Here is a 27,477-nt window from a genome sequence, read left to right as displayed (position 1 = left end):
TACAAAATGTAAATAAATGATAAATGAAAAAAAATCAAAGATTATTGAAAAAAGAAAAAAAAAGAAAGAAACAATTGGGCGGAGCTGTCAGTTGCAGAGCTTTGGGTTTCACTTCGGCTCAGCCGAGCCGAAGCATATGCCTTCGGCTCGGCTGAGCCGCTCGGCTGCCTTCGGGGGCTGTACAGGCTATAGTGAATAGTCTGTACAGCAGCCCTTCGGTTCCACTGAACCAAAGGGCTCCGGCGGCTGAAGCTATCCGAAGGATCGGCCGCAGCTACGGTTGATCCTTCGGCTAGCTTTGTGAAAAACCTTCATAGTAATTATTAGCAGGGGTTCCCTGAGCCTGTAAAATTATTTCAAGGATTCCTTCATGTAAAAAAGTGGAGAAAGGCTGGTCTAACTCGTCCACACGCTATCCAAAACTAAAAATACACTGTTTTATCTAGAGTTGAGTTTTAGGCTTGAAAGTTTGACTTACAATAAAGCTTGCCTTCTGCTTTTTGCCTTTGTTGCTTTACCCTAATGCCGGAATGGTAAACTGGTCTTTCTTGGGCTGCATGGGGAATATGCAAATAAAAGTACATGCAATACTACTATGCTAATTTACCAGGGTGGAAAACGGGCAGGCCATTGTTATTGTTTTCTACTGATAAATCCTAGGTAAACTGGCTCCATGAGTGTTCCCATATTCCCTATCCAGCAGAGAAGTATGTCTGATGGAAAAAGACTACCTGAAAGGTAGTTTTTTTCTGGTAGAATGATCTGAAGTCCTCGGACTGATGAGAATTGAAGAATAAAAGAAAGTATGTCTTAGGTCTGTTATGATGCATATAAGGCATACTCAATTCAGGCAGGATTATGCATGTTCTGGGGTAGAAAATATGTGCAGACAATACTGTTATCTGTGCTGGCAATACTGCTAAATATATTGTCAAAATTGAGCTTTTGGTGGCTTTGCTGAATAAGCACTGTGCAGTTACTAGCAGTCACTCATGAAATGGCATCTGTTACACCTTGGTGTATCATTATCTCCCAATTAATTGCCCTTTCTTCTTCACTTAACATGAAAGGCTCAGCACTGATTCTCTTTTCTCAAATTCCTTTTGTTGCAGGAGTTCTGGTTTTGTAAATTTTTATTCTGTATATTTCCATATAACTGCTGTTTCATTTGCAGCTGCAGAAAAGAACCTCTTCTGATCTGGACTTAATGCCAGGTATAAAACTCTTCCTTTGTGACCTGTAGGTGTAAAATAAAGAACCAGATCAAATGATGCAGATTCAGATGAATTGTTTGCTATAGAAACATATAATACCAATACACATCTAATCATGCAGAGTCTTGTGGATTTCTAATTCCGCAAAACTGCAGCAAACTCTATTCCGAGCAGAAAGCTATAAGTGCAAAATCAGGAGTATTGTTGTCATGACGTAAGGTCAATCTTATTTAAAAAACTGGTCAGGACAGGAATATGGGAGTTTCCATTTATGGTATGCATTAGGACCTGATACACATACGTTTAAGTCCTGAAGCCTATACACACGCTCATGTCCTCCATCTTGATATACACATGCTCATGTCCTCCATCCTGATATACACATGCTGATGTGTATATCCTGATATATACATGCTTATACATGCTTATGTCTCGATAGGTGATATGCGCATGCTTATGTTCTGACACCTGATATACACATTCTTATGTCCTGAGACCTGATATACATACTGTATGCTTATGTCCTGACAGGAAATATACACATGCTTATGTCCTGAAAAAGCAATAAAACCCTCAAAGCTAGTCAGAGAGGACAGGTTCCTGCACTGTACCCTTTACAATATTGCTCCGCAAACTACAATCTTGGTATATAAGCCAGAAAATCTTGGTCCTAATCTTTGTAACAGTACCTATGGGCTGTAGTGGTGAAACTGTCCTAATAAAGTGGCAATTATACCATCTCTGGTGTCACCACAGTAGATCACTGCTTATGTAGCCCCACCACCGTTTGTGGAATAGCTACTAGAAATTTAGAGTTTTATTCACAGAAGAGCCGAAGGATCCAGCCGTAGCTGCAGCTGATCCTTCGGCTCGCTTTAGCTGCCTGAGCCCTTCAGTTCAGTCAAACCGAAGGGCTGCTGTACGGGCTATTCCCAATAGCCCGTACAGCAGCCGAAGGCAGCTGAGTGGCTCAGCCAACCCGAACGTATATGCTTCAGCTCGGCTGAGCCGTAGTGACAGCCGAAGCGTGGAGAAAGATCGGCCGAAGCCGACCGATCTCCACGCACATGACAGCTGTGCATAGCCAGCTGTGATCTTACGGCTCGACCTGCCCTCTTGTAAATGATAGATCAGCGTCCCCAAATGACCTGGGGACGCAGATCTGTCATTAAACAACTGGGCAGAGCCAGACGGCTCCGCCCAGTTGTTGTTGTTTTTTGCCCGGGACCTGCAGGAAGACTCTGGCAGGTGCCGGCCAATAGTAAACAGTTGGTCGGAACCACCGCTAGCTCCGCCCAATTGTTTATATTTTGCCGACATCTGTCAGATTCTACATTATGCATCGGGAGTTTGTCGCGTGAATGATTGGAGATGGAAAATTGAAGTGGAGGATCAGGACATGAGCAAATGTGGGTGTTACATACCACCGACACTGCAATGCCCTTGTGCCCTAGTGAGAGATAAATGTAGCCCTGGTGAGATCTGCACGCAGCCCTGGTAAGACCAAAACAAAGCCCTGGTGAGTCCCAAACACAGCCCTAGAGAGACCCAAACGCAGTCCTGCAGAGATCAGCGTGCATCGCTGGTGAGACCAAAAACGCATCCCTGGTGAGACCCAAACGCAGCCCCGTATAATTTCTGTATAATCATGGATTAATGGGATTGCTGGTTGCCATTCTACAGCAATAGAGAATGGCAACCGGCTATAGAGGACTACATATCTCCGCAATTCATGATTGCTGGTTGCCCGTTTCCACAGCTGAATAATCATCGATTGCTGAGATTTGTAGTCTTGGATCATGGATCATGGATTGAGTTACAGTGCCCTAAAATCATTAGTCTGTATTGTTTTAGAAAAAAAAATTACATATGTCACTTTGAGAAAAAGTATCAGTAATTGGTATGAGCAAGTACCTGAGGTAAAGTACTTGTACTTGGTCTTGAAAAAATGGTATTGGGACATCCCTACTATAATTACATTCATACATTAAATCATTTGTCACTATAGCAATTGCTTAATAGTGGGGTTAGCAAACTTTTTCACAGGTGTTCAAAGATTTTTTTATAGTGAATGTAGTTCTCCTTAAAAGCATTTAAAAATAGTAACTAAGGAAGGAATTATAGACTCACCATATATATCTGTCCTTTTTAATAAAGTTGGATACTGCCACACAGTCACCTGGCTTCTCGGTGTCCCATGACTGGTGGCCAACTCTCTTGTTACAGGCAGCCAAAGAATAGAACAGATCTTGTTAAAGAAAAGTAAAAATTTTAGGAATATGATAATATAATATTTATCAGTATCAGTTCCAAGAAACACAAAAGCAGCTTCTAGCAATTCAGAATCGGTTCCTAGAAACTCAAAATAGGCTTCTAGCAACTCAGAAACAGCTCCCAGCAGCTGCTGTGCAATGCAAAGGAAAAATTAAGCAATGCAAAAGTAACTGGAAGAAACACAGAGCTGTTCTGGATGTGCTTCTGAGTCTAAAGCTTAAAGTGACATTAAACCCTCAGATTTTTTAACATAAACCAATACTGTAATGTGTGCCTTACTGTAATCCATGGTTGTTTCCCTTCTCTTTGCTGCTCTTTCTTTTAAATCCTCATGTCTTCTCATGCTTGGGGAGAACTTCCCTTTTCAGCTCAGGGCCTCTTCCTGTAGTGCTGGCTCAGGTTACAAGCCTATACAAACGTATACACAGACACCGTGTATCCATTCCTGAGACAAGGCAGTCTGCTGCAAAACAGAAGTTCTCCCCAGCATGAGAACAGATACAGATTTAAAAGGAAGAGCAGCAAAGAGAAGTGAAACAACCATGGATTACAGTAAGGCACACATTACAGTATTGTTTTATGTTAAAAAATCTGAGGGTTTAATATCACTTTAAGTACCTTATTATTATTATTCTAGAACCCATCAGTCACCTTCCTAAAAGTTCTAAAAACCTAGAATATTAGCTGGTACCCTGCTACAGTGTCGGTACAACTTGAAATATATCAAATTTATACACCGTCTGCCAACATTTCAGCAATGTTTTTCTCTTCTTTGAGCCAACTTTGGGCTTTCATAATAAGCACTGTAATGATAGGTATCAAATGTGTCTGATATGATATCTAAGGTAATCCATCTAAAAACGTTAAAAACTTCAAAGTAGTCAGGCCTTGTTAAGTCATTGTCAACAGTACCATCTGTTTAGTTTATTATATTTGCTAGTTCCTTTTAGCTTTTCCATGAGAAGAGCCCAACTGGAAGGCAAGGCACCATGCAGGCCTTCTGGTCTATCCATGTGGTTTTGGAACCCAAGTATTATCTGGATAAATACATTTATTTCGCTTTTCTCAATATCATTACTGTAAGGTAGAAGTTACTCTGTTTTGTACCCATTTTTATCAACTCAGCAAATAAACAGTAGAAATTTGCTCTTTTTGGAGGGACTCAGGTTTGCATTTAAAAGCCCCCAACAGTGTACAGGATATCTATTGTTTTACACAATCTGAAACATTTTGGGGCTTACCTGTGAATTTGTATTAAATGATTTGATGTTTTTTCCACTAGTTGTGTCCCAGATGCGTATTTTCCCATCACTCATTCCACCTCCCACAGCAAGAGTGTCTGAGAGCCATGGACACCAATTCATTGCCTGGTGAAGATAATACTGATCTTAGTGTTGAGCAGTTCATTGTCTGATGAAGGTGATACTGATCTTGGCTCAGAGTCCAGGATGCTGATCAATGCAAAAAACTGCTTAACTTCAGGAAAGTGTCTTATTTGTTACATTATCACAGGACCTTCAGCAGGGTGTACACAGATGCTCCCTAAAGTTCCATAAAACATCTGTATAGTGTATTTACCTCCATTTACTATAGGGAGCATTTGTGTTCACCCTGCGGAAGGTCCAGTGATGATGTAACAAATAAGACACTTATTAGGGAGAATATAGGGTGAAGATCTCGTCTCCCTTCACTCTACTTGTGTATAGACAGTGCTAGAAGATGGTCAGTAGTTTTCAGTGCCCAGTTTTGCAGGGACAAGTCTATAATTTTGCCACTTTATAGATCATTGGTTCGACCTCATCTGGAGTACGCGGTCCAGTTCTGGTAACCAGTACTAAGAAATGATGTCCTTGAGTTGGAAAAAGTCCAGCGGAGGGCAACCAAACTAATTAGGGGTATGGAGGACCAAAGCTACGAGACGAGGCTACTAAATTTAAACATATTCACATTGGAGGTGAGGAGATTAAGGGGGGATATGATCTCCATGTACAAAACGTTCAATGGTGGTAGCAACATTAGCGATAAACTGTTTAAAATTAATTCCATTGCAAAAACTAGAGGCCACCAACTAAAATTGGTGGAAAAAAAATTCCAGCACAAGGGACGAAGAGGGTTCTTCACAGTAAGATCAGTTAGGGTCTGGAACTCACTGCCACAGACAGTGATTTCAGCAAAGAATGTGGAATTGTTCAAGAAACTTTTGGACGATTTCTTAAGGGACCGTAATATACAGGGGTACAGGTTCTCCTAGAATGAGATCCTAATAGGTTGGACTTGATGGACTAATGTCTTTATTCAACCTCAAATACTATGTAACTATGTAACTATGTAACAGTTGTTTGACCTGTAGGAGTGGATCTCTGTTGCTGCCACTATTTGACTTTGATGCAAAGTCCATCAAGGTTTACAAAATTGCAGACAGTCAGTGAAGTTCAGGACATGTATGAGAAGCTGTGTAGGACTGAAACAGACCACACAGTGAACTGTATTTCAGGTAAGTAAGTTTTACTAAAAAATGCTTAGGGAGGGTGCCTTAAAAGTGCAATCATCATATGGCAAAAACCATATCTGTTGTGTTATGAAGAGGACAGACGTATAAAAACATTCATGAAACTCAAGACTTTCTATAAAGTTAATGAAAAATAAATGTCCTTAAGAAATTTTTTTAAATATTTTGCTCATAAACTGTACCTATCTTAGGTCCTAATCCATTCCTAGTTCTTGGTCCTTCAAAATAGTCTACCCAGTGGACTAATAACAAGAGTACACCTCTCTCTCACCTTTACAGCAGTGGGATGTAGAATGCTCTGTAGAGGATTGCTTAGCTTGATTGATCCTGGATCATATGGCCAGATATTGAGGTGCCCATCGCTTGATCCACTGGCCAAGTGCTTTTCTGATGGTGACCACTTTAGACTACAAATGCCTTGCTGGTGACGTAGTGTTCCCATTTGGTGTTCTGCCACACGGACATCATGATGGTGTATATGCCCAAGTCTGGATCCACTGGATTATAATTAACAATAAAGCACAAATAGCATTTGTTACTGATATTTGCTTTATAACTCTCATTTTTAAATTCCAAAGCATAACAATTCTATATTAACATGAAACCTGTCCTGAGAGAAATATAAAGGCTGCCTTTGCTGACGTTCTTCGGCAAATGATAGTTGCCTGGCAATATGAGTTTCTGAGCATGGCCAGTGCTACATCAAAGAAGGCCAAATCACTTAAACCTTAGATAGCCTTGTAACATTTACACAGTACAGCTCAAACAGCTTGATTGATGGATTTTGGGCAAAGAGATCAGCAGAATGTGCTATATGGAGAGGTTTCCCATGACCTCTTAGAGAGATTGGAAAAAACCTTTAAAATTGTATTGTGAAGGTACACTTCTTTTAAATCCTTGGTTCTCAACTGGTGGGTCGTGACCCAAAATTGGGTCGCCACCCCGTGTTCAGTGGGTCACCGCATGCCTTCCACTTTTCTAGGTGAGAGGCTCAGCTACCTTGCGTACCCTGAAGAGGTGGCTTGACCGGAGTGACATCACATTCTGGCGCCGGCAGCTCTACAGGGCGCGCAAGGAAGCTGTACAAGTGGATGCACATATGGATGGAGCTCCATAACAGCACAGCAGCTCACACTGCATTCCATTGCAGTGCAACTTGGGTCACAACTTAATGCCCAAGGACAAATGTGGGTCTTGAGGTTACACAGGTTGAGAACCACTGTTTTAAATGATATAGAGGGAAAGGGATGAACCATACCGTCATCTCATAATAAATCTTTAGCACTGTTCTGCACAGTCTATCAAGACTGGTAGGTTCCCCCAAACTCATAAGCTGGAGCAAATGTGTAAAAACAGGAAAAACATTGCATCAGTCCTTTGTATTTTATTAAGAACATTTTATTTGATCTCTTACCTGCTGAGGATATGCTGATTCCAGCTCAGAGCTCCAACTACAGACATATGTCCCAGCATGTTCCTTAGCCTTTTCTGGGTCTCAATGTCCCACAGCTTCAAAAGAATAACATAGTCATTGATTTCATAGACAACTGTGAATTCTTATGAATAAGGCTACTGGTATTGAACAAAACTGTACCTGAACCTCCCCATTGCTGGTCCCAATGGCCAAACATGTCCCAGCCGCTATCCATGATACTGAAGAAACATATGTGGAAGGTGAATCTAAATGTATTGATTGTGTAACATTATTTTTTTCTCCATTCCAGATATATGTCACTGATTTTAATCCTATGGCAACAAGATTTTTTGAACTCCAGTCCAGGAGATTTAGATCTGTAGAGAAAGGAATACATATCATATGTACAGTGTATTAAAATTAACTGCTGATTTTATCAGAAATATTGTGAGCTGTTAACTTCCTGTGCTCTCTGCCTATGTACAAAGAGGAGTTGGCAGGGCCGACACCACATGCTTTGGAATTCAGAGCCCCAAGTGCACGGTGTTGTCAAGTCAAAGAAGAGGGTAGGAGCACACACTAATTCTGGAACATCAACAGTTATTTGTCTGTACTTTTTGGAAATTTGCATGTATTTTGGGAAAGTACGAAATATGGTGTTTTGTTGTTTTTTTTCCCTTTACATATGCTTTAAGTTTCCTTTGCTGAACTCTCTTTATAAAGCAGAACTATGCCTACTTATCTGTTACAGGTGAGGAGGGTGCCATCTTAGCCTCTATTTGGATTGTAGTTGCCATTGTGCTGCACATGTGATCAGCTATGACACCAGCCATTTCATGGCTTGAAGGTTTGGTTGAGAGCTGAAATAAGCACACTGACATTCTTGAAAGTAATTACCAGAGGCATGCCTTAAAAGTAAGTGTTTTGGAAGACAGTTAAAATGGTGGGTCTAGTTCCACTTTGAGGAGCCAATATTAAAGTGACACTAAACTCAGGAGTTATATCTTACAAGTGCACTCAAGTACCCTGACTATTAGCAATACTGCACCTTATTTGTGTATCACTCGGCTGTAGACGCTCAAATCATCTCTGAATTTGTGCTGACACTGTTCTTCCTTCTGGAGGATGGCTACTTTTGTTACCCATGGTCCCTGTGTGTGTGTTGTAAAGTAGTCACCGCTCCAAGCTTGCTCTTGTGATGGACTACAATCTCAATACAAATTAGCTAACTAAACATGAGACTGTAGACTATTATCGGGAGTGAGCTTGGAGCGGTGGATACTTTACAACACACACAGGGACTATGGAGAACAAAAGTAGCCACCCTCCAGAAGGAAGGACACTGTGAGCACCAATTCAGAGATGATTTTAGGATCTACAGCCGAGTGCTACACATATAGCAATTTTGTTAATAGTTAAGGTACTTGAATGCATTTCTAAGATTTGACTCCAGAGTTTAGTGTCACTTTAAGGCTTTTACCAGTAGAAGCAGTGATTTCCATGGTGAAGACAGACCCTTTCTGGGAGTGGAAAGTCAATGCACACCTCTTAATTAAATATAAAGCCTGGTAACGAAATAACCTCACCATTACCCTAAATGTTATGTAAAAGTTTCTCCTTCTTCCTTCTCATAATTAGATATCTGAAGAGCACCCAGGGTCCCTCCAGTTGACTGCAACTTACACTTTAATAAATTATATTATTTTATGCCAATAACAGAAATAAACAAATTAAATAAAACAATAATAAAGTTTAACTTACAGGAACTTACAGTAATCATTCCGTAGCCCTGTGACATGCAGTTTCATCTCTGGCCGGATCTTTGAGCCAGAAGAATTATCACATAAGTTTTTCTTGTTTTGGCAGCCTATATGGAGACAGAAGATTGAAATGTAAAACTATCAAGTTTTTTTTTAACAAATGTGTATCTATACACTAGGGTGCCGTTAGAGAGAAATATCTGTTCTGATTACAACCTGTTACCAAACAGGAAGTAAAGGAAAATCTGCACCAGGGAAACAGACAACAAAAAAGCTGACCGAGTTTTTTGTATTCCCTACTTAACCTAAAAAACATTTATACTTCAGTCTGTGCTAGTGTTAGAGAGATTTCCCCTCACTTCCAGTCCTGAGGACAGCCTATTTGTCAGACAGGAAGTGAAGGAATCCTCCAATGGAGCCTCCCATGGCAGTAAAATCTAACAAGAGTTCAAATCCGTCCACACTAAAAAACATAAAAACATAAAAAAAGTGTTGATATGAATACCAATCCTATGTGTTTTGCAGGGCTGTATTTACTACAATGGCAGTTATATAGACCAGAGCCTAAGGTAGCAGGATAGTGGGGGGCATTTACAAGCTGTGTTTGCTTTTTTTTATTGTGTTATACTCTCCTTGCCACCTCTGGACCTTTGTGGTAAAATTCAGCAAATAACTATAGGGATGTGTGTGTGCAGAACATGTGGAGAGGATTAAGATTTATCTAGGGACAGAGAGGCACAGCATTGAATCCAAATACAGCCCTGGTTTTATGTCCCCACCTTCCTTCATCTAAATGTGTCACATACATCACATACATGCACTCACATACACCATTACTAGCAAGACAACTGAGTATTCATATTCCTTGGTAGTTCCCTCAGTTCTCTCCTAATTGTCTTTTATTTTTGATCTGGAATGCTGAGAACTTCTATGAGCTTTTGTGGCTTTGGACCCAAGCCAAGGAAACCCTGTAGTTATTTTTTATTGTACAGTATGTCAATCTCTATATAAGAACCATTTTCTCTGTTTTGAGGCTACATCGCATGTGTGAATCTACAGTGGGATCTTCACTTCCTTCACTCTAACAAAAAGATAAAAGCAATATTGAAAGCTGTCCCTAATGCAGTTTCATACAAACAAAACATTTAGGGGTGATAAAGGAAGGGGGCACCAATGTTGCAGCAGAAACAAAACTGCAAGGTGAGGTAAACAGCGTTGGAAAACTTGATGGAGAGACCTCAACACTGAAGACATAAACCCAGAATTATTTCATCCCACCAGATTACAACCATGACTGGAATTTCACTTTTCATTAGATTGACTATTGAAACCATATACTATATGTCACAAAAAGCTTCATGCTATAATAATGGTCTGGGAGTCTAAGTCCAGAAACTCCTGCAAATGGATTTCAGAGCTGAAGTCCCAGATATAATTAACTATCTGCATGCAACCAAAGCTCATTTTTCAGCTTTCTTATTTTGTTCATGTACTTTTTAGTAGGCCTGAGTCCTGCAAGTTGAACATTTTCACGACAGGAAGCTCGGTCTGACACTGGGGTTGGATTTGTAAAGCAGCTGACACCCTCCCTGGGAGTCATTGTAACAAGATAACAAGATAACGGCACACCAGCTCTGCCTTTCCAGGTCACAAAACAATGAATACTAACAAATAGGGGGAGCTAGCTCAGAGAGAGAGTGTTAATTTACACAGACTGCTTGCAGAGCACAGAGGTGGCCATTTCAAAAGGAATCAGGAAGTGGAGATGAAGAGGACAAAAAAAGTACATTTCTGTGTTCATATACAGCAACTGCATATGCCTGCTTCATGCACACTCAGCGTACATTGCTGGCATATTTTTTTTAATACCTCTGCAAAGGTGGAAATAGGCCAAAAATAAGTCCAGGGCAAATAAATAAATTAAAGAAAAAAAAGTATTATCTATGTAAATGTTGAAGACCGTCATACTCTTCAACGGATAATTTAATCTTTATGGAAAATTCTCAAAAGCTGATATGAAAGCTGCAAGTGTAGCTCTGTTATCACATCAAGTCACAATCTGATGCCTACAGACATTGATAATGAGAACAGAAATCTTTAAAAGATAAATTGTCATAACCACTGAAATGGGGAGAAACCGTCTACAAACACCAATACTGTGTACTCATAATCCCATTAAGTCATGGCCAAAGGATGATTGCCTCAATTACATATTTAGTTCATTTTATAAGTTGATTTAGTTAACTTTAGAAATTAAAATCAGTAAACAACTTCAGTAAGAAAAAACAATATATTTTGGCATGTGCAAATGTCTGGTCACCTCTCTACTTCTCCAGTTTGTAAAATAAGATGTAACCTTGCATTAACATTTGCAAATATGTTATTTTTTACCAGTCACTGCGTTAAAAAGTAGCAAAGTAAAAATGTAATTTGGTCAGGAGCGCCCAAACGGAAGCATGCAACTGTATATATAGAGTTGTAAACTAAAGCTACCTACAGAGATTACCGATTTGTGTGCTACATCAATCATGATATGGCAGCTGAATGATCTTTGAAATATGCATGTTTGCACCATGGTAGTATGAATCCTTGTGTCTGCTGTAAGGGGGGGGGGAGACTAGCAAGCATTCTTAGCATGGATTAGACAGCCAATCAAGAGTTGCGCACATTGTGCCCATCAACTTTTTGGCTAATCAACAATCAGATTGTAGGTCATACAAAGGTCTCAGCTTTGCTGCCAAATGACAAAAAATACAGACATAGACTGTCAACCTCCTATGTAAACAATCTAGCACATGCTTGGAAACTCAGGTCATATGCTGATATGTAGGGATGTTCAGATACCAAGTACCGTATTCGGTGCAAGTACAAGTACATGTAAAGATACTTTTCCAGCTCCAAGACTAGATTAGAGAAAAATTCAAAGTTTAGGAGGCAGCTGTCATTTTTAAAGAGCATACAGAGCTCCTGGGATTTGTGCATCCGTTTTTAATGACTTTTTTTAATAAATATATATTAGGGATGCACCGATACCATTTTTTCAAGTACAAATACTGATACTTGTCCAAGTTCTCACAGATACAAATACTGATACATTTTTGTTTAGTGTCATGTGACAGTTTTTCTAAAACAATACAGACTAATGATTTCAGGACAGTGGTGGAGCGCCAGAGCCCGGTCCCAGCTGCAACTGCTGAGACCCTAGTAGTTCTCATGAAAATGCCAAGTATCGGCACTGGTATCTGAACATCCCTTCATATGGATAATTCATGAATTAACATTCATCAGCATGATGCCCTGTGCTGGGGATTTTTTTGATAAATATCCTTCTTTTGATAGCTAGCAGCCAACACTGTGTACAGCTTTTGTCTCTCAAACCTGGCTATTCCTGACTGCTCAGGTCCCCACTAACAACTGGGAAAATATCAGACTGGTTTGCAGTCATATAAACACTATATCAGTTATGACCAAGTGATCACGTGCAAGCTGGAGGCTTTATTGACAATGTACATCTGTTTAATACTGTAGTTGTCCAATACTATTACAGTATTGAAGAAATAATACAGTTGACACACAGTAATTAGAAATGATGTCCATAATTAGCAAGTATTAGCCCGTAATTACCCCGTATTAGCAAGCAATATAATAATCATGCTATTGCTGATTTCCTAGGGAGGAATAATGAAAGACTCTAGTGGACAAAGGTGATTGTCATTGCGGAGCAGTTTTACATACTGCAAGGAGACCTGATTTGTCTATGTAGAGTAGTGAAGAGGGAAAGTATGCTGTCTACAAAAGCTGCATATGCAGCTATTAATTGGTAAAACAATACAGTAAAGGGAATTTATCAAAACTGGAGCAGACAAAATCTGGAGCAACTGTGCATGACAACCAATCGGCTTCTCTCTTCAATTTGTTCAGTTAAGATTTGCAAATGAAATAGAGAAGCTGATTGGTTGCCAGGAAGAGCTGCTCCAGATTTTGTCTGCTCCAGTTTTGATAAATTCCCCTCAGTGTATTTTTAAATGTGTCTTCTGTTATATTGATTTACTTACAATGTCTGAGCCTGATACTTTTGCTTATGTCATGGGGTCAGGGTATAAAGTAGAGTTGATGTACCTGTCAACTGTGTGACCTCAGAAGCACAGAACAATTATATTATAATTTTAAGAGAACCTGCACTTTCCCACTCAGGACAAAGAGATTTAGAAGGTGTGTGGTGGGGGGAAGGGGGGGGCTCCAGCAGTTGAGTGGGGTGGCAGGGGAATTTGTAAAAAGCAAATACTGGACCCTTACCATGCTGGATCCTTACCATACACATAACTACATTGATTAAATTGTATCTGCCTGGAGTTTGTCTTTGAGTATTTAGATTGTGAGATGAGATGAATGACTCATAACCAGAGCAGTTACATAAAATCAGCAGACCACAGTACAGAAGGCATATGTCCGGTTTATATCTAAAGCACCCTGAGCCAAGTTTTACCAGCTGATAACTGTAGATAAGAATAATTGTTAAGTGTAAATTTATATAAAATAAATTGTCAAGCTGAAGGAAAACTTCAGCTAGTCTGCCATCATAATACCACTGATAATTAATGCCTACACTGAACTCTGGGGAAATTATAATGCCCTTGCAGAGGGGGTGTCAACCCCCACCCCCCCCCCCATGGGTCAACTGCAAGGATTAAATGCTCATTTTTGTCTAGGGTACCTGATAAAAGCAGTTTACTTACCTTAACCCCCGCTCCTGCACGCTCCTCCTCTCCAAGTGACCAGTCCCTAAAGTTGCTTCTCTTTGGAGCTCAGTCTCTCGGTTGCACTGTGATGTCATCACGTACAATTGAAGACCAGAAGTCCTGCACTGTAGGTGAGCGCGCCAAGGGCCCGTCCACAACCCAGAACATCGGAGGGAAGAGGAGGGCTTTGGCTGCTGAGGGAGCAAAGGGTAAGGTAAATAAAACTGTGTTCAAGGTACGCTAGACAAAAACAAGAATGTAACTATTGCAGCACAGGGGAACCCCACCGCAAGGGCAGTTTTGTCATTTCCCTGGAGTTCAGCTTTAACAATAACTAGAGATGTTGTATGGCCAATAAAAGTGATATGGTAAAGTAAGCACTTTTATATAAAACTGGATCCATCTCCTGGTTGGTTAAAATGGAACTTTCTTTTCTTACTTATGGATTGAGTGGTTAAAACTTAGAATCTGTGTCAGGTTTATATTGAAGTTTATGTCCGTATCTGGAAGATTTCCCTGTACTTTCTGTCCCCAGAGACAAAGGAAGTATCTTCCCAAAATAAAGCGTAATCCTATTTTTGACCATTGTCTTTGGTACAGGTGTCCTTATTGAAATATATCTCTGTCCCATTGACAATCCATCCCTTTATTTTCCAGTAACAATGGTCACCTAGACAATAGTGAGGTTAGATTTCCCCAGCAGAGACACATACAGCAATAAAAACCCTTCCCAGGTCTATCCAAAATGAGAAGCACACTGTCCTTAGATGAATATTGTTCATGATGCTGAGATTGTGACCAGAGCCCGGTCCCTGACATCTCTCCCCAACATGCTACACTCTCTCCCCAAAGCAGGAGAAAAAATAGGTATCAAACTTCCTGTGTATAGAGGCACACATGAATAAGGACACTTTTGTGTAAGCCAGCTTGTTTATAAATGTGAAATGAAAAATGAACATATTGGAAGCAGCATTCTTTTTTAATTTGATCAGAATAAAAGTTTGAAGGAGCCACCTGTCATAAAATGATTTGCCAAGCACTGACCGCTCTTAGCAGATAGAAAAGCCTTTCATGTTAACAAGAATTAGCCACAGTCCTTGGCCCAGGCAGCACCTCAGTGGACAAAGATAAAAAGTAATACCTCTGGCTGTACATGTGTGTCCCTCACAGATTCGGATACCGGACTCTTGTTGTTTTGGTAATCCATCCTTACGTTCTTCAATACATCCGAGCAATGCCTGAAATTTGAATAGTTATGGGATGTAGGCTTATGTGTAATATATTTCAAACTGTTAAAATTTACATCATTTTTAATGTATGGGAATCCTTCAATCTAACCTGAGCTACTGTCACCCATACTCAATGGTATCTAACTAGAAAACCAATGACCCTCCAAATGAAGCTTCACCTCCTGCACAAACTGTAAAGTTACTGACCAAGAGTAGAGGGGTCTGCTTGTCAGGAGCTTTGCTCCCCGGGGGGGTGGGGGGGGGGCAGAGAAAGGGCCCCCTTTTCTTCAGGAGAAGGACCAAACCAACACCCCCTTGTGCACCTTCTCTGTGTGTTTCCCATGTACTTTTTATGGTTCACATTGGGGTTTCGTTATTTGTATATCCATCTCTGAATTTTAAAAAAAACTGGGTAACATTACTTTACTAATCAAGGCCTGCTCCTCTTTCTGAGGAAGTGTATGACCAACCACCATCCATTAACTACTTGATTGCAAGGTTAGTTGATTGACTAATACACTAAACATCTCATTCTCCAATGCGGTGACATATCCAGGGTATGGCACATATGGCACATGCCCTGGGCACCACTTAAGGGGCGGGGGCGCCGATCTGTGGGTCAGTGAATATTTGTTGGCCCACAGAGACAGCTGGCTTTTTTTCTCTCCCCACCCCTCTCCCATGCACATCTCCCTACCCAGCTCTTAGCAACTAGGGACGCTCTGGCCAGCTTTCTACCCAGCTCCTGGCAACCAGTGATGTCACTGGTTATCCGAAGATGGGCGGGATGCCGGCCAGAGCATCCCAGGTTGCTTTGAGCAGGTAGGAAGATGTGTAAGGGCCATACACATCTCCCTGCCCAACTCTTAGTAACCAGAGCAGGCGGGGAGATGTGTATGCAGGCAGGACGCCAGCCAGAGTGTCCCAGGTTGGGTGTCTCCGGAGGGTGTCAGGTTTTTGGGGGGTTTTTTGATGAGTCGGCGGTGGTGTGGACAACGCTGGACGTTGTTATTGACCTTTGGATATTTTTTTTTAATTTTGGGGAATTTTATTAAAGGACTTTTTTTTTTCAACTAAAGTATTTTTTCTAAAAGTTTGGTGTGTTTATTTACATTTTACTGTAACCCTTTGGTAAATGAGTAGTGGTACAAGTACCCCTCACTCATTAACAAGGGGGGGGCAGCATCTGGGTGGCGGGGTACCCCAATGCAAATAAGCCCCCCTGCCTGCAGACCCCCACAACCACCGGGTCAGGGTTGTGGCATAAGAGGCCCTTATCCTCATCGCCATGGGGACGAGGTGCTTTTCCACGGGGGGCCCCCAATCCTGAGGATCATGTGGCCTGGTATGGCCTAGGGAGTGGGGGGCACTTGCTTGTCTAGGCCAGGCCCGTGCTCGGATTCCGGGGTTGGTTGGGAATTTTAGGGGGGACCCCAGGTTTTTTTCTCCCTGTTTTCTGGGGGTGGGGTTCACCCTTAAAGCTACTACCAGACCTAAAGGGCCTGGTATGACTTTTGCGGGAACCCCACGCACATTTTTTAAAGTGTCTTACCAGATTGTTTAGGAGGATCTTGAGGGGGACCCCACGTCGTTTAAAAAAAATGTATGTTTACATTTGCGGAGAACACGGTCTGCTTCGGCTGTCTGTTCGGCTCAGCTGAGCCGCGGTATATGCGTTCGGCTCGGCTGAGCTGTTCGGCTACTGTCCGGGCTATTGTGAATAGCCCATACAGCAGCCCTTCAGTTCAGCTGAACCGAAGTGCTCCGCTGACCGAAGTGAGCCGAAGGATTAGACGAGGCTTCGGCTTAATCCTTCGGCTCTTTAGTGAACAAGCCTCATAACTTTTACTTTTGCTGGAGATGGTCTCCATGTTTGTAGGAAGTTTATTAGTAGCATCCTTTAAAGCAGAACCATAACGCCCATGTGATCTATTGACTCGATTAGCGGCCTTGCTGCTAGTATATTATAAACACATTGACAGAAGTATTTTGTTCATTTTTATTGGATTATTTGCATACCTGCGGATGGACAATTGTCAGCTTGCTTTGATGCAGACACTTTCTTATGGACTTTTTGCTGAGGGTCTGGGTAGGAGCATCGTTTGATCCGGATGGATTAGAGTCACTGTCACTAGTGCTGGACACATCTGTCAGGTCTGTAACAAGTTCATACATTTTAGCAGGAAGTAGTATTTCATAAATAGAGAAAATCCCAATGATTATTGGCAGATATAAAAGACACAGATCAATGCAGCATTGTATTCATTGATACATCATTCAATTTGTTTTTGTAATGCAAGCAGAATACATCACTGAATTGTACTTAGTAGTACCCTCTGCAGTTATTCTACAGCAGGGCACAGACTGGGAGAGTGAAAAGCAGTACAAGCAGGACCGGATTTACCCTCCCTGCCACCCCAAGGCCGGGTTCGGCAATGCGTAGTAGTTTATCGTACAAGAACACAAGGGATTAAGTGTGGATATTAGGGATGCACTGATACCAGTTTTTCATTTTCGGTATCGAGTACCGATATTTATATTTTGGTACTCGCCGATACCGAGTACCGATAGCGGAACTTCCGGCAGCATGCAGCTCCAAAGGTGAAGTTTAGCAATATACCCCCAATTTCATAGGACCGAACATATAAACATGTTGTGTGTTATAGCATCCATTTTCAGAGCAGAAGCCTCACTGCCAATACACAGACTATTTCTTATGTATCTATTATTAGGAAACATTGACAGGCTATACCAGAGGAGCTTCACCACCAAGCTTTCATAGTGGAGGAATCCATCTTGCTACCTGTGCTCTATAGTTATGGATAGATTTGGAAAAACAAATTCCAGATATATACTACACCTGAAAATATCGCTATTTTAACTGAAACATAACCTGGTGTTTTCCTGAACCTCTATTTTTTTACCTCCTATTAATATTATATATATTTTTTTAAGTTAATGTTAAAAAAGAAGAGCAATTGAATTGCACATTCTCAAATGCTTTAGTAAATCGGCAATGACTCAACAGCAGTTTCTAGGATATTACTTATGAGTAGCAAAGCAGACACCAGACTAAGTAGTTTGAAGTTGTGGTTTCTGAAGAGACTCACATGGTAACAAGACCAACCGCTCTGGTGTCACACAATGGTCCTCAGAGGAACTTGACAACTCAGCAGAGCCATGGCATAATGTGTTGTCTAAGGTTTGCGCTTGACAGCAGTGCCCTCTAGTGGTGATAGGGCTACTTGCAACTGGAACTTGACATGTACGACGCCTTAAGATGCTTCTTTTGAATTTAGAGTATGAAGTTTTTCCGAAGTCTGGTGTCTAAAGACAAGAAAAATATAAGTTAATTAGCAAAACATTAAAAAACAACCTATCAAAAGTGCATCCTAATTTCTCTGTATTGTATGACAGCTGTGTCACACCATGGGGTGTATTTATAAACAATTTTTAGAGCCATTCCCCCCTGCAAAATTTAATGTACGTTCTGTGTGAATGGAGGCAAAAATATGTTATTTTAGCATACTTTTCTTTCCAGGTTAAATGTAATATCAGGGAAATACCCCATTATGACCACTACATGGGGCTGATGAGCACATAATATAAGTATTTCTGTTAAAATGAATGTTATGGTGACAGGATCTTTTTAAAGTCATCATAGCTACCTCAATATTGGGGACCCAGCTGTCCTAACAGTTCAGCATTTCACAGGGATGACAATAAATAGCCAGTGAAACAACTACAGGGAAATTTGTAAACGGAAATATGTGTTCTGGGACACAAAAATGTTAAGCTCACCCCACAAGTTAGAATGTGACTGTACAGTCACCTTAAGACCTACCAACAACTAAGTAGTTCGAGGACCTGTGTGATTGGATCCAAATTGATTGGATAATTAAAGGCAGGTCCCCACATTATATAGTAGGGATGCACCCACAGGGCAGCCATCAGAAATTGTGGGGCCCCTTACACGGCTTTAGGCCGGGCCCCCTCCACACAGCCGCCACACTGAGCCAGTCACACTGTTATTATACATTTATTTATTTTTTAAACATTCATTTTTATTAGAGGTTTTCAGAAATACAAAATACAAGTAATACAGCAATAGTACTAAAAACAGGTCATAGTAATAGGTTTGAAATTGAAAAGGCATAAGTTGACCCAGTCGGTGGTATAAACAACAGTGATGAGGGGTAACGGTAGTCAGGTCACACATAGGATAGGGAACATTCACATGCATACAGGTAACCTACTCGACCAGCACCAAACATAGCAAAAACTAGAGTCCCGGGTATTATAAAGAGTAAACCACCATTTTCGGATTGGAAGGAGAAGAAAAAAAAGAGAACAGAGATAATTGGAGAAGGAAGAAAAGGAAGGAAAGAGGGAGCATTATACATTTATATAGCTCTGGCATACACCACAGTGCTGTACAGAAAACACTGAGCCAGTCACATCCATCTCTGTACAGAGGAGCTGACACTCTAATGTCCCCCCCCCCTTAGTCACACACTATTATTATTATACATTTATATAGCTCTGACATATACCACAGTGCTGTACAGAGCACACTGAGTCACATTAGTCAAGCTTGGAGCGGTGGAAGTAAAAAAAAAAAATGTGGTGTGCAATATAGTGAAATGGAAAGTGTAAAATGATACAGGGATCAATGCAGAATGGCACCGGCTATAGAGGACTACAAATCCCAGCAATACATTATACAGCACAATGCAGAATACCACCAGCTATAGAGGAATACAGCAGTGTATAATGTATTGCTGGGATTTGTAGTCCTCTATAGCTGATGGTACATATACAGCACAATGTAGCATCAGCTATAGAGGAATACAACCAATCACTATCCCATCAATACATTTATACAGCATGTGGGGGGAAACGTGGCGGCAGTCTTACCTGCACACTCTTTTTTTCCCCCGAGATCTTGGGACTGTCGGCAGCTGCCGTTTCCCCACGCTGCAGTCTCCCTGCAATGACGTGATCATCTTGGCGGACAGCGGCGGGAGAGAGCTCAGAGCTGGGTGAGGCGGGGAGGAGGTGCGGCATGAAGCGTGCGGCGCGTGTGGAGCCGCAAATAGGGGCAACTAATCGATGATGGAAAACGTTGACAACATTTTCCATCATCGATTTTAATCAACTTAGTCGATTAGTTGTTTCAGCCCCGGTCCCATCAGTTTCTGTACAGAGGAGCTTACACTCTATACACCCCACCCCCACACAGTCACATCAGTCTCTGTACAGAGGAGCTTACACTCTAATGTCCCCCCACAGTCACATCAATCTCTGTACAGAGGAGCTTACACTCTAATGTCCCACCTCAGTCACACACTATGATTATACATTTATTTAACTCTGACATATACAGAGGTGCTGTGCAGAGAACACTGAGCCAGTCACATCCATCTCTGTACAGAGGAGCTTACACTTTAATGCACAATGGCACCAGCTGTAGGGGGACTACAAATACCAGCAATACATTAAACAGCAATGCAGAATAGTATATGAATTGGACTCAGGACCTTGCAACGCACTGGACTCTGGAATTAGCCACGCACTGGACTCTGGAATTATACCAAGATATGTCCCAATGCACTCCTGACTGGAAACTAACCCATAAGTCGGGTGGGCACCGTAGTTTTATGTTTGCCTGAAGAAGGAACCACTTGGTTCCGAAACGTCGCTATGATTGTGACACTACTATAGTCAATAAAGGAATTGGCTTGGTATGAAATTGGAGTGCGAGTGACTATTCATCGATTTCAGGACTCTGGAATTAGCCACACACTGGACTCTGGACCTAATAACGCACTGAACTCAGGACTTAGCAACGCACTGGACTCTGGACTTAGCAACGCACTGGGTCCTGGACTTAATAACACACTGGAGTCAGGAATTATCAAAGCACTGGACTCAGGAATTAGCAACACACTGGACTCTGGAATTAGCAACACACTGGACTCAGGAATTAGCAACACACTGGACTCTGGACTTAGTAACACACTGGGCTCTGGACTTAGTAACGCACTGGACACTGGACTCTGGACCTATGAACGCACTGGACTCTGGACCTAGGAACGCTCTGGAGGTGGCAACACACTATACTCAGGAATTAGCAACCCACTGGACTCAGGAATTAGCAATGCACTGGACTCAGGAATTAGCAATGCACTTGACTCAGGAATTAGCAATGCACTGGACTCAGGAATTAGTAATGCACTGGACTCAGGAATTAGCAATGCACTGGACTCAGGAATTAGCAATGCACTTGACTCAGGAATTAGCAATGCACTGGACTCAGGAATTAGTAATGCACTGGACTCAGGAATTAGCAATGCACTGGACTCAGGAATTAGCAATGCACTGGACTCCGCAAAACAGTGGACTTAGAAGTAAATTTGGCCTCCAGCAGAGTCCGCACTAGAAGACGAGAGGACAGCAGTGGCTATGAATGGAAAAGTGCTGTTTGCTGTACACACTGACAGTCCCGGAGCCTCCGTGTTGCCCGGCTAACTCCATGCTGCCCAGCCGCAGTATCTGCCTTCCTGCTTTCCGACCCAGTCCGCCCCTGTCATTGGGCCCCGACCCAGTCCGCCCTCGTCAGTGGGCCCCCTCAGCCTTGGACCGCGGGGCGGCCGCACCGGCTGCACTGCCGGTAGGTCCGCCCCTGGACCTGTTGATACTTTTGTCTTTTTGTATTTCCTGCTAAAAAAATTAAAAATGGGGAAAAAAAAATTCTTCTCCATGATGTTCGGGGATTTTTTTAATCAGGCAAAATGCATCTTCATCACTCCTGTGATGGACTACAATCTTAGGTTTACTTTACTAATTTGTATTAGATTGTAGCCTATCATGGGAGAGAGCTTAGAGCGGTGACTACATTACAACACACACAGGACAAGAGGAACATAAGTAGCCACCCTCCAGAAGGAAGGGCAGTGTCGGCACCAATTCAGAGATGATTTGAGGATCTACAGCCGAGTAATACACAAATAAGATACATTTTTGTTATTAGTTAGGGAACCTGAATGTATTTTTAAAGTTTAACTCCTGAGATTAGTGTCACTTTAATGCTGGATTCACACCACTTGTGTTGCATATGGCACACGTTGATACACACTAAATGCACTTTAAATGCAGTTGACATTCGTTTTTAAGATGTTGCATTATATGGAAGTACAATCTTTTTTAAAAGTTGAAGCCAAAATACTTTTTTTATTTTAAAAAACATACATTAAAAAATGGAAAATTGATGGCAGGAAAAGACCAAGTGATCTATCAAGTCGGCCACTATTTATATTTTTTCGTTGATTTTTTTTGTTCGTTTTTTCAGGAACTTTTTTGTCTGAGTATAGATCTATGTTTGTCCTAAACATGTTTAAATTCACTTGTTGAGTGACTCAGTCTCTGCTGGAAGTCTGTGCCAAGCATTAACTAATTTTTATTCATAAAATAATGCTTTCTGAGGTTAGTTTTGAAATTTCCTCCTAGTAATTTGAGTTCATGTCCCCATGTTCTTGATCTTAGCTTCATATTGATTGACTGACTTTCATTCCTTAATGCATGAGGCAGCACATTGTAATGCATTGCAGCATGTCATGCTGTGTTTGAATACAGCATTGTCCAATGTCATCCAGTCTTGTGAATTTATACCTTATGGAAACAATAGATTTCAGTTTATCATTGCATTGAACAGCACAGCCCAATACATGTGGTCTGAATGGGCCATTACTACCTAGGAAGAATCATGTGTAAAATCTGAAATACTAATATATCTTTATACTATTGTTTATAGCATCAACATACACCACAGCACCTAAATGGCCCCATTCACACCTGGGAAAGGGTGAGTCAGCCTCCACAACAGCTGTAGGGGATGGCAGCTGTCATTACATAGTATACAGCGCCTCTCCCTGCAGGAGATTGCATGAGTCTCATGGAGAAATTGGTGAGACTCATACGATCAAGTTCTGTTCTAAGTGTGAATGGGGCCATAGAGGAAATACATCCATTCACATCATTTTCTGGCACAGAGTCTAAATTGAAATGCCCTACCACATTCATACTACCACCCACACTGCAGGTCAACTCTGGGCAGATAGTGCCCCTGTAGAAATTTATTCCAGTACCCAGCCATGCAGGGCCCCAGGATTGTCCACTAAGTCACAGTCCTAACCCAGATATGTACCCAAAATGCAAGCGTTTAAGTCTACTAAGTATAAGGATACCACATAATTACTATTTGTTGTAATTTAACAAGGTTGCAGAACCCACAGATAAAGGACCCCCTTTTGGTTTAGAGCTGTTTAAGCTTTGATGCGCCTTGACACTTAATATGGCATTTCATAGCCATACCCGATATTGCCAAAAACAGCAGCCCCTTTTCACATTTAGTTTACTAATTAGTATTGAAATGATAGTCTATCACAGGAGTGAGCTTGAAGTGGCGGTGGAAGTGGAGATTGTCGTCCATTACTTGCCCTAGGCAAGGCAACATCGCCGCCCTCAGCGAATCTGCCGCTCCAGGCAAACACCTTGTTTGCCTCGCGGCAGATACGCCCCTGATTACGGGCGCAAGCTTGGAGCAGTGACTACTTTACAAAACACACAGGGACCATGGGGAACAAAAGTAGCCACCCTCCAGAAGGAAAGACAGTGTTGGCATGAATTCAGAGATGATTTGAGGATATCCAGCCGAGTGATATACAAATAAGATACATTTTTGTTAATAGTTAAGGTACTTGAATGGATTGTTAGGATTTAACTCCTGAGTTCAGTGTCACTTCAATAGAAATAATGCTCTTATTGTTTTAAATGTGTAGGTTGAGTGGACACATGCAATCCTACACCTTCCCACATTCCTCTATAGCTCCCAATGTGTACAATGTAGCTCCAGCTGACTGGTGACGAGTCATTAGATCTTCCTTCTTTCTAGCTATGAAAGCATCTGGCTTCCAGCAACGTTCTCTCTGCTCCTCCCATGCTACATTCCACTGACTTGCTCAAACTTCCCTGCAAAATCTCCAAAATGGAGACTCTGCCTTCTCCTTTCCCTCTGAAGTCCTCCTCACCAAAAGCTAAAGTCTTCCTCGTGTTCTTTTCTATGGTCCTATGTACAGCTGCCTTATTTATTCTGCAGTTAAAGTTCTTGAAACCCAGGCAAAAAGACTTCTATTCCTATGAAGTTACGGATTCCAGGGGACGACCGGTTTATTTGAGCAAGTACAGAGGCAAAGTAAGTAGATTGCAAGAGTCTGAGTGCTTCTACGACTGCTTATACTGAGCAGCTGAACTGAAGGAGAGGAAGGTTGTAGACTGCAAGCTCTTTGGAATGGATGTTTGTATTTGAGATAATGTGTTATCAGCGTATCAGGAAGTATAGTTTGTAGTTATATTTATGTGCGGCAAGTGATCTTCCTTGTGACAAATCCGCTCTGTATGATGTATTATTTTATATTTGTACTAGTTTATGATGAGAAAGACTTGGAGTGAATGTGGTTCTCCACTGTCACAGAACAAAGAGGAATGGATGAATTCTTGCCAGCAGTTGAGTAGCCAAGATGGGCTTACTGACCTTTTTGGTGCTGATGTCTTTTTATGTTTTGTCCTCTGGTCAGAGGCAGGTTATCATATGTTTTAGCTACGTAGCAACTATTATGCAGCCTTGCCTATTCCCTGGGACATGGGCCTGGATGAAATTTGGACAACAGGGAGTATATTATGTTGCAGCTCCTGAAACATACATTTTACAATTTGCATACACAGCCATCAAAATATTCAGCTGTGTTCACCAAGTTTCCCTGTATGTCTCAAAGCAGATGAACTAGAGCTCACAGCCAGACCAACCACAACAACCTAGTGCTGGTAAAGGTGGCCAAAGGCAGGATAACATTGCCTCATGGTGGTATTGTTTTAGGAGTTGTGTGATTATGTAAGCACGCATGGAGTGTGAAAGATCATATTTATAGATTGTAAGACCTGTGTGACCATTGCAAGAGATCCGATGGGCGGGAAGTTGTATCTTATGTCCTTCCATCTCTGCTGATAAGTCATAATTAATAGAGATAACCTCACAGGTAGTCATGTTTGGTGAGTATTGGCTGCTGGGACTTGTAGTTCATTAGAATATTTTGTTAGAGATTGACCTAGTGCAGACAGTTTAGAGATTAGGTGATATCCTTTACTAATTTAAGGTATTACAGATGCAAACTTTTCGGGTTCCTTAGATGCCTTTGTCAGGCTCTATATATTGAATAACTTAAGTTATCCTGTAAGGATTTTCACCTAAACTCCAACTTTTCTGCACTTTTGATGGCTACAATACACTGTACAATACTCTCCTACTCTGGCATACTAAAGTATTTGTAATGAAGCATTTTGTTTCTTAAAATAATACCCAAAGTATCCCCCAAACTGTCCTCTCCACTTGTCCCAAGAACTCTCTAGCTCCCTTATCATCTCCTCCCATGATCACCTCCAAGACTTCTCCAGAGCTTCTCTTTGGACCCCCTACCCCAACTTCTGCAGCTATCTCCTACGTCTTCAGGGCAGGACAAATCCCAGTAACAAGGCAGGCAATGTTCCTTAAAATTTTCATTTGGTGTCCAACTTTTGAGAAATAAATGGAGCAGGCTCCTGAATTCCATATTAATTTGCCCACCCCTGGCCTACTCTGTCATCCTTTAGGCAATCCCTGAAAACTCATCTTTTCAGGGAAGTCTATCCCTCCTCTACCTAACAACGGAACTATTACATTCTCAGACAACTCATCTCCACACCGCTACCACCTTTTCTATTTGTTATCCCTCCCTTGTAGATTGTAAGCTCTTATGGTCAGAGCCCACCTAACACTGTTGTCTTGAATTGTATTGTGACTGTACGATCGCCCATTATATCACGAAGCATTGTGTAAACTGTTGGCGCTATAAAAATCCTGTATTATAATAATAATATACATGCTTTGTGTTTTATAAACTAGATCCCATAAGAAACCATTGCCCCTTCCTCTCATATCTGACTGTACTGACCCTTACAACGTTGCAGTAATCATTGTGAACTCATAGCAGGGTGTCCTGAGGCATTTAACAGTGACAAGTCCAGGCCGTGTACAGACATGTGAACACTAGAATTCAATTGATCCTGTTGGTGAAAATTCTGTAACAGCCAAACCTCAATAAATGGAGAAGTTTGCAGCCCCTGCACTGACGCAGCACCATTGATATGTCACAGAGGGTTAATGAGATTGCATTTGGTTGTCTCCGCTCTGCAGGCATGTCTTGTTGTAAACGTGGCGAGTGGCTGCCAGCACACAGATGCAAACTACAGAACTCTCCAGGATCTGCACAGGGAGTTCGGCCCGTCCCACTTCACCGTCCTGGCGTTCCCCTGCAACCAGTTTGGAGACTCTGAGCCCAACTCAAACCGGGATATAGAAGCGTTTGCTAAAGGCAACTATGGAGTGTCATTCCCAATATTCAGCAAAATAAAGATTCTAGGGAGTGAAGCTGAACCTGCTTTCCGCTTCCTTGTGGGTAAGTGAATCAATCTCTCGTTCATTGTAATTTAGAGGGCTTCTAAAAATAATAAATTGGTTTATGGAAAAGAAGCCTCAAGAACATTCATGTATAAAAGTTTCAGGAGATTACCGGAATAGATGATATATAAAGTAAATATGGTATACTATGGGGCTGCTTTATAGATCTTCTATCCAACATAAAGCTTCAGCGAATGCCATTTACAGACATCCCAACTCTCCCGGACGTTCCGGGAGTCTCCTCCTGCTATTAGATAGAAGCTCCCGGCCGCCCGGGAGAGAAACATTTTCTCCCGGAAAGGTTTATTCTGCTCGATCTAGCAGGGTAAACCTTTCCCCGCTATCTGTTTTTTGTTTTTTTTCTGACATCGGGGCCGCAGTCAGTCAGGGAAAAAGAACCCAGCATAGGAATGAATAGCTAGGCTTCTATTGGCTATTTCAATTTTCAATAGCCAATAGCAGACTAGCTATTGCACCTGCCCACTGCTGCTGTCAATCAGCAGAGGTGGACCTGAAGTTCTCCATCAGGTCCTCCTCTGCTGATTGACAGCAGCCGAGGACGGGTGCAATAGCCACCCTGCTATTGGCTATTGCAAATTGAAATACCCCATAGCAATCTAGCTAATCATTCCTATGCTGGGGTTTTTTTTTGGCCAAAAGTGCAATTTTCACCCGATATGTTTCGGCAGCCGAAAGATCGGTGCATCCCTAGTTATCACTGTGCTGCACACAGTCTGTGCAAATAGAAGAGCTGTGGGAGGGACCCAACAGACCCCCCCCCCCCCCC

At 41.7% G+C, this 27,477-nt stretch overlaps 2 protein-coding genes across 4 annotated transcripts in view; one reads left to right on the top strand and one right to left on the bottom strand.

The window, feature by feature from the left end:
- Window positions 1-1,133: 1,133 nt before the first annotated feature.
- The window catches only part of CDC20B (cell division cycle 20B), a 40,240-nt gene continuing 13,896 nt past the window's right edge, over window positions 1,134-27,477 (bottom strand). Inside the window, exons 3-12 of the mRNA XM_018568179.1 lie at window positions 18,250-18,466; window positions 17,159-17,295; window positions 15,052-15,148; window positions 9,183-9,278; window positions 7,592-7,788; window positions 7,412-7,506; window positions 6,269-6,494; window positions 4,730-4,855; window positions 3,345-3,462; window positions 1,134-1,237 (exon numbers count right to left, since the gene is read on the bottom strand). Of these exons, the coding sequence (XP_018423681.1) occupies window positions 1,134-1,237; window positions 3,345-3,462; window positions 4,730-4,855; window positions 6,269-6,494; window positions 7,412-7,506; window positions 7,592-7,788; window positions 9,183-9,278; window positions 15,052-15,148; window positions 17,159-17,295; window positions 18,250-18,466 (1,413 nt within the window). The remainder of the gene's footprint in view (window positions 1,238-3,344; window positions 3,463-4,729; window positions 4,856-6,268; window positions 6,495-7,411; window positions 7,507-7,591; window positions 7,789-9,182; window positions 9,279-15,051; window positions 15,149-17,158; window positions 17,296-18,249; window positions 18,467-27,477) is intronic.
- The window catches only part of GPX8 (glutathione peroxidase 8 (putative)), an 8,059-nt gene continuing 4,707 nt past the window's right edge, over window positions 24,126-27,477 (top strand). The window contains exons 1-2 of one of the 3 annotated variants that reach the window (XM_018568186.1): window positions 24,126-24,239; window positions 26,553-26,688. In XM_018568186.1, the coding sequence (XP_018423688.1) occupies window positions 24,138-24,239; window positions 26,553-26,688 (238 nt within the window). In that variant the 5' untranslated portion in view covers window positions 24,126-24,137. Of the gene's footprint in view, window positions 24,393-26,426; window positions 26,689-27,477 lie in introns of all 3 variants that reach the window. The other 2 variants (XM_018568184.1, XM_018568185.1) reach the window with 2 other exon arrangements.

Source organism: Nanorana parkeri, unplaced genomic scaffold (assembly GCF_000935625.1).
Source record: "Nanorana parkeri isolate BGI_ZX_2015 unplaced genomic scaffold, ASM93562v1 scaffold1152, whole genome shotgun sequence".
Lineage (NCBI taxonomy): Eukaryota > Metazoa > Chordata > Amphibia > Anura > Dicroglossidae > Nanorana > Nanorana parkeri.
This window is presented reverse-complemented; position numbering and strand designations above follow the sequence as displayed.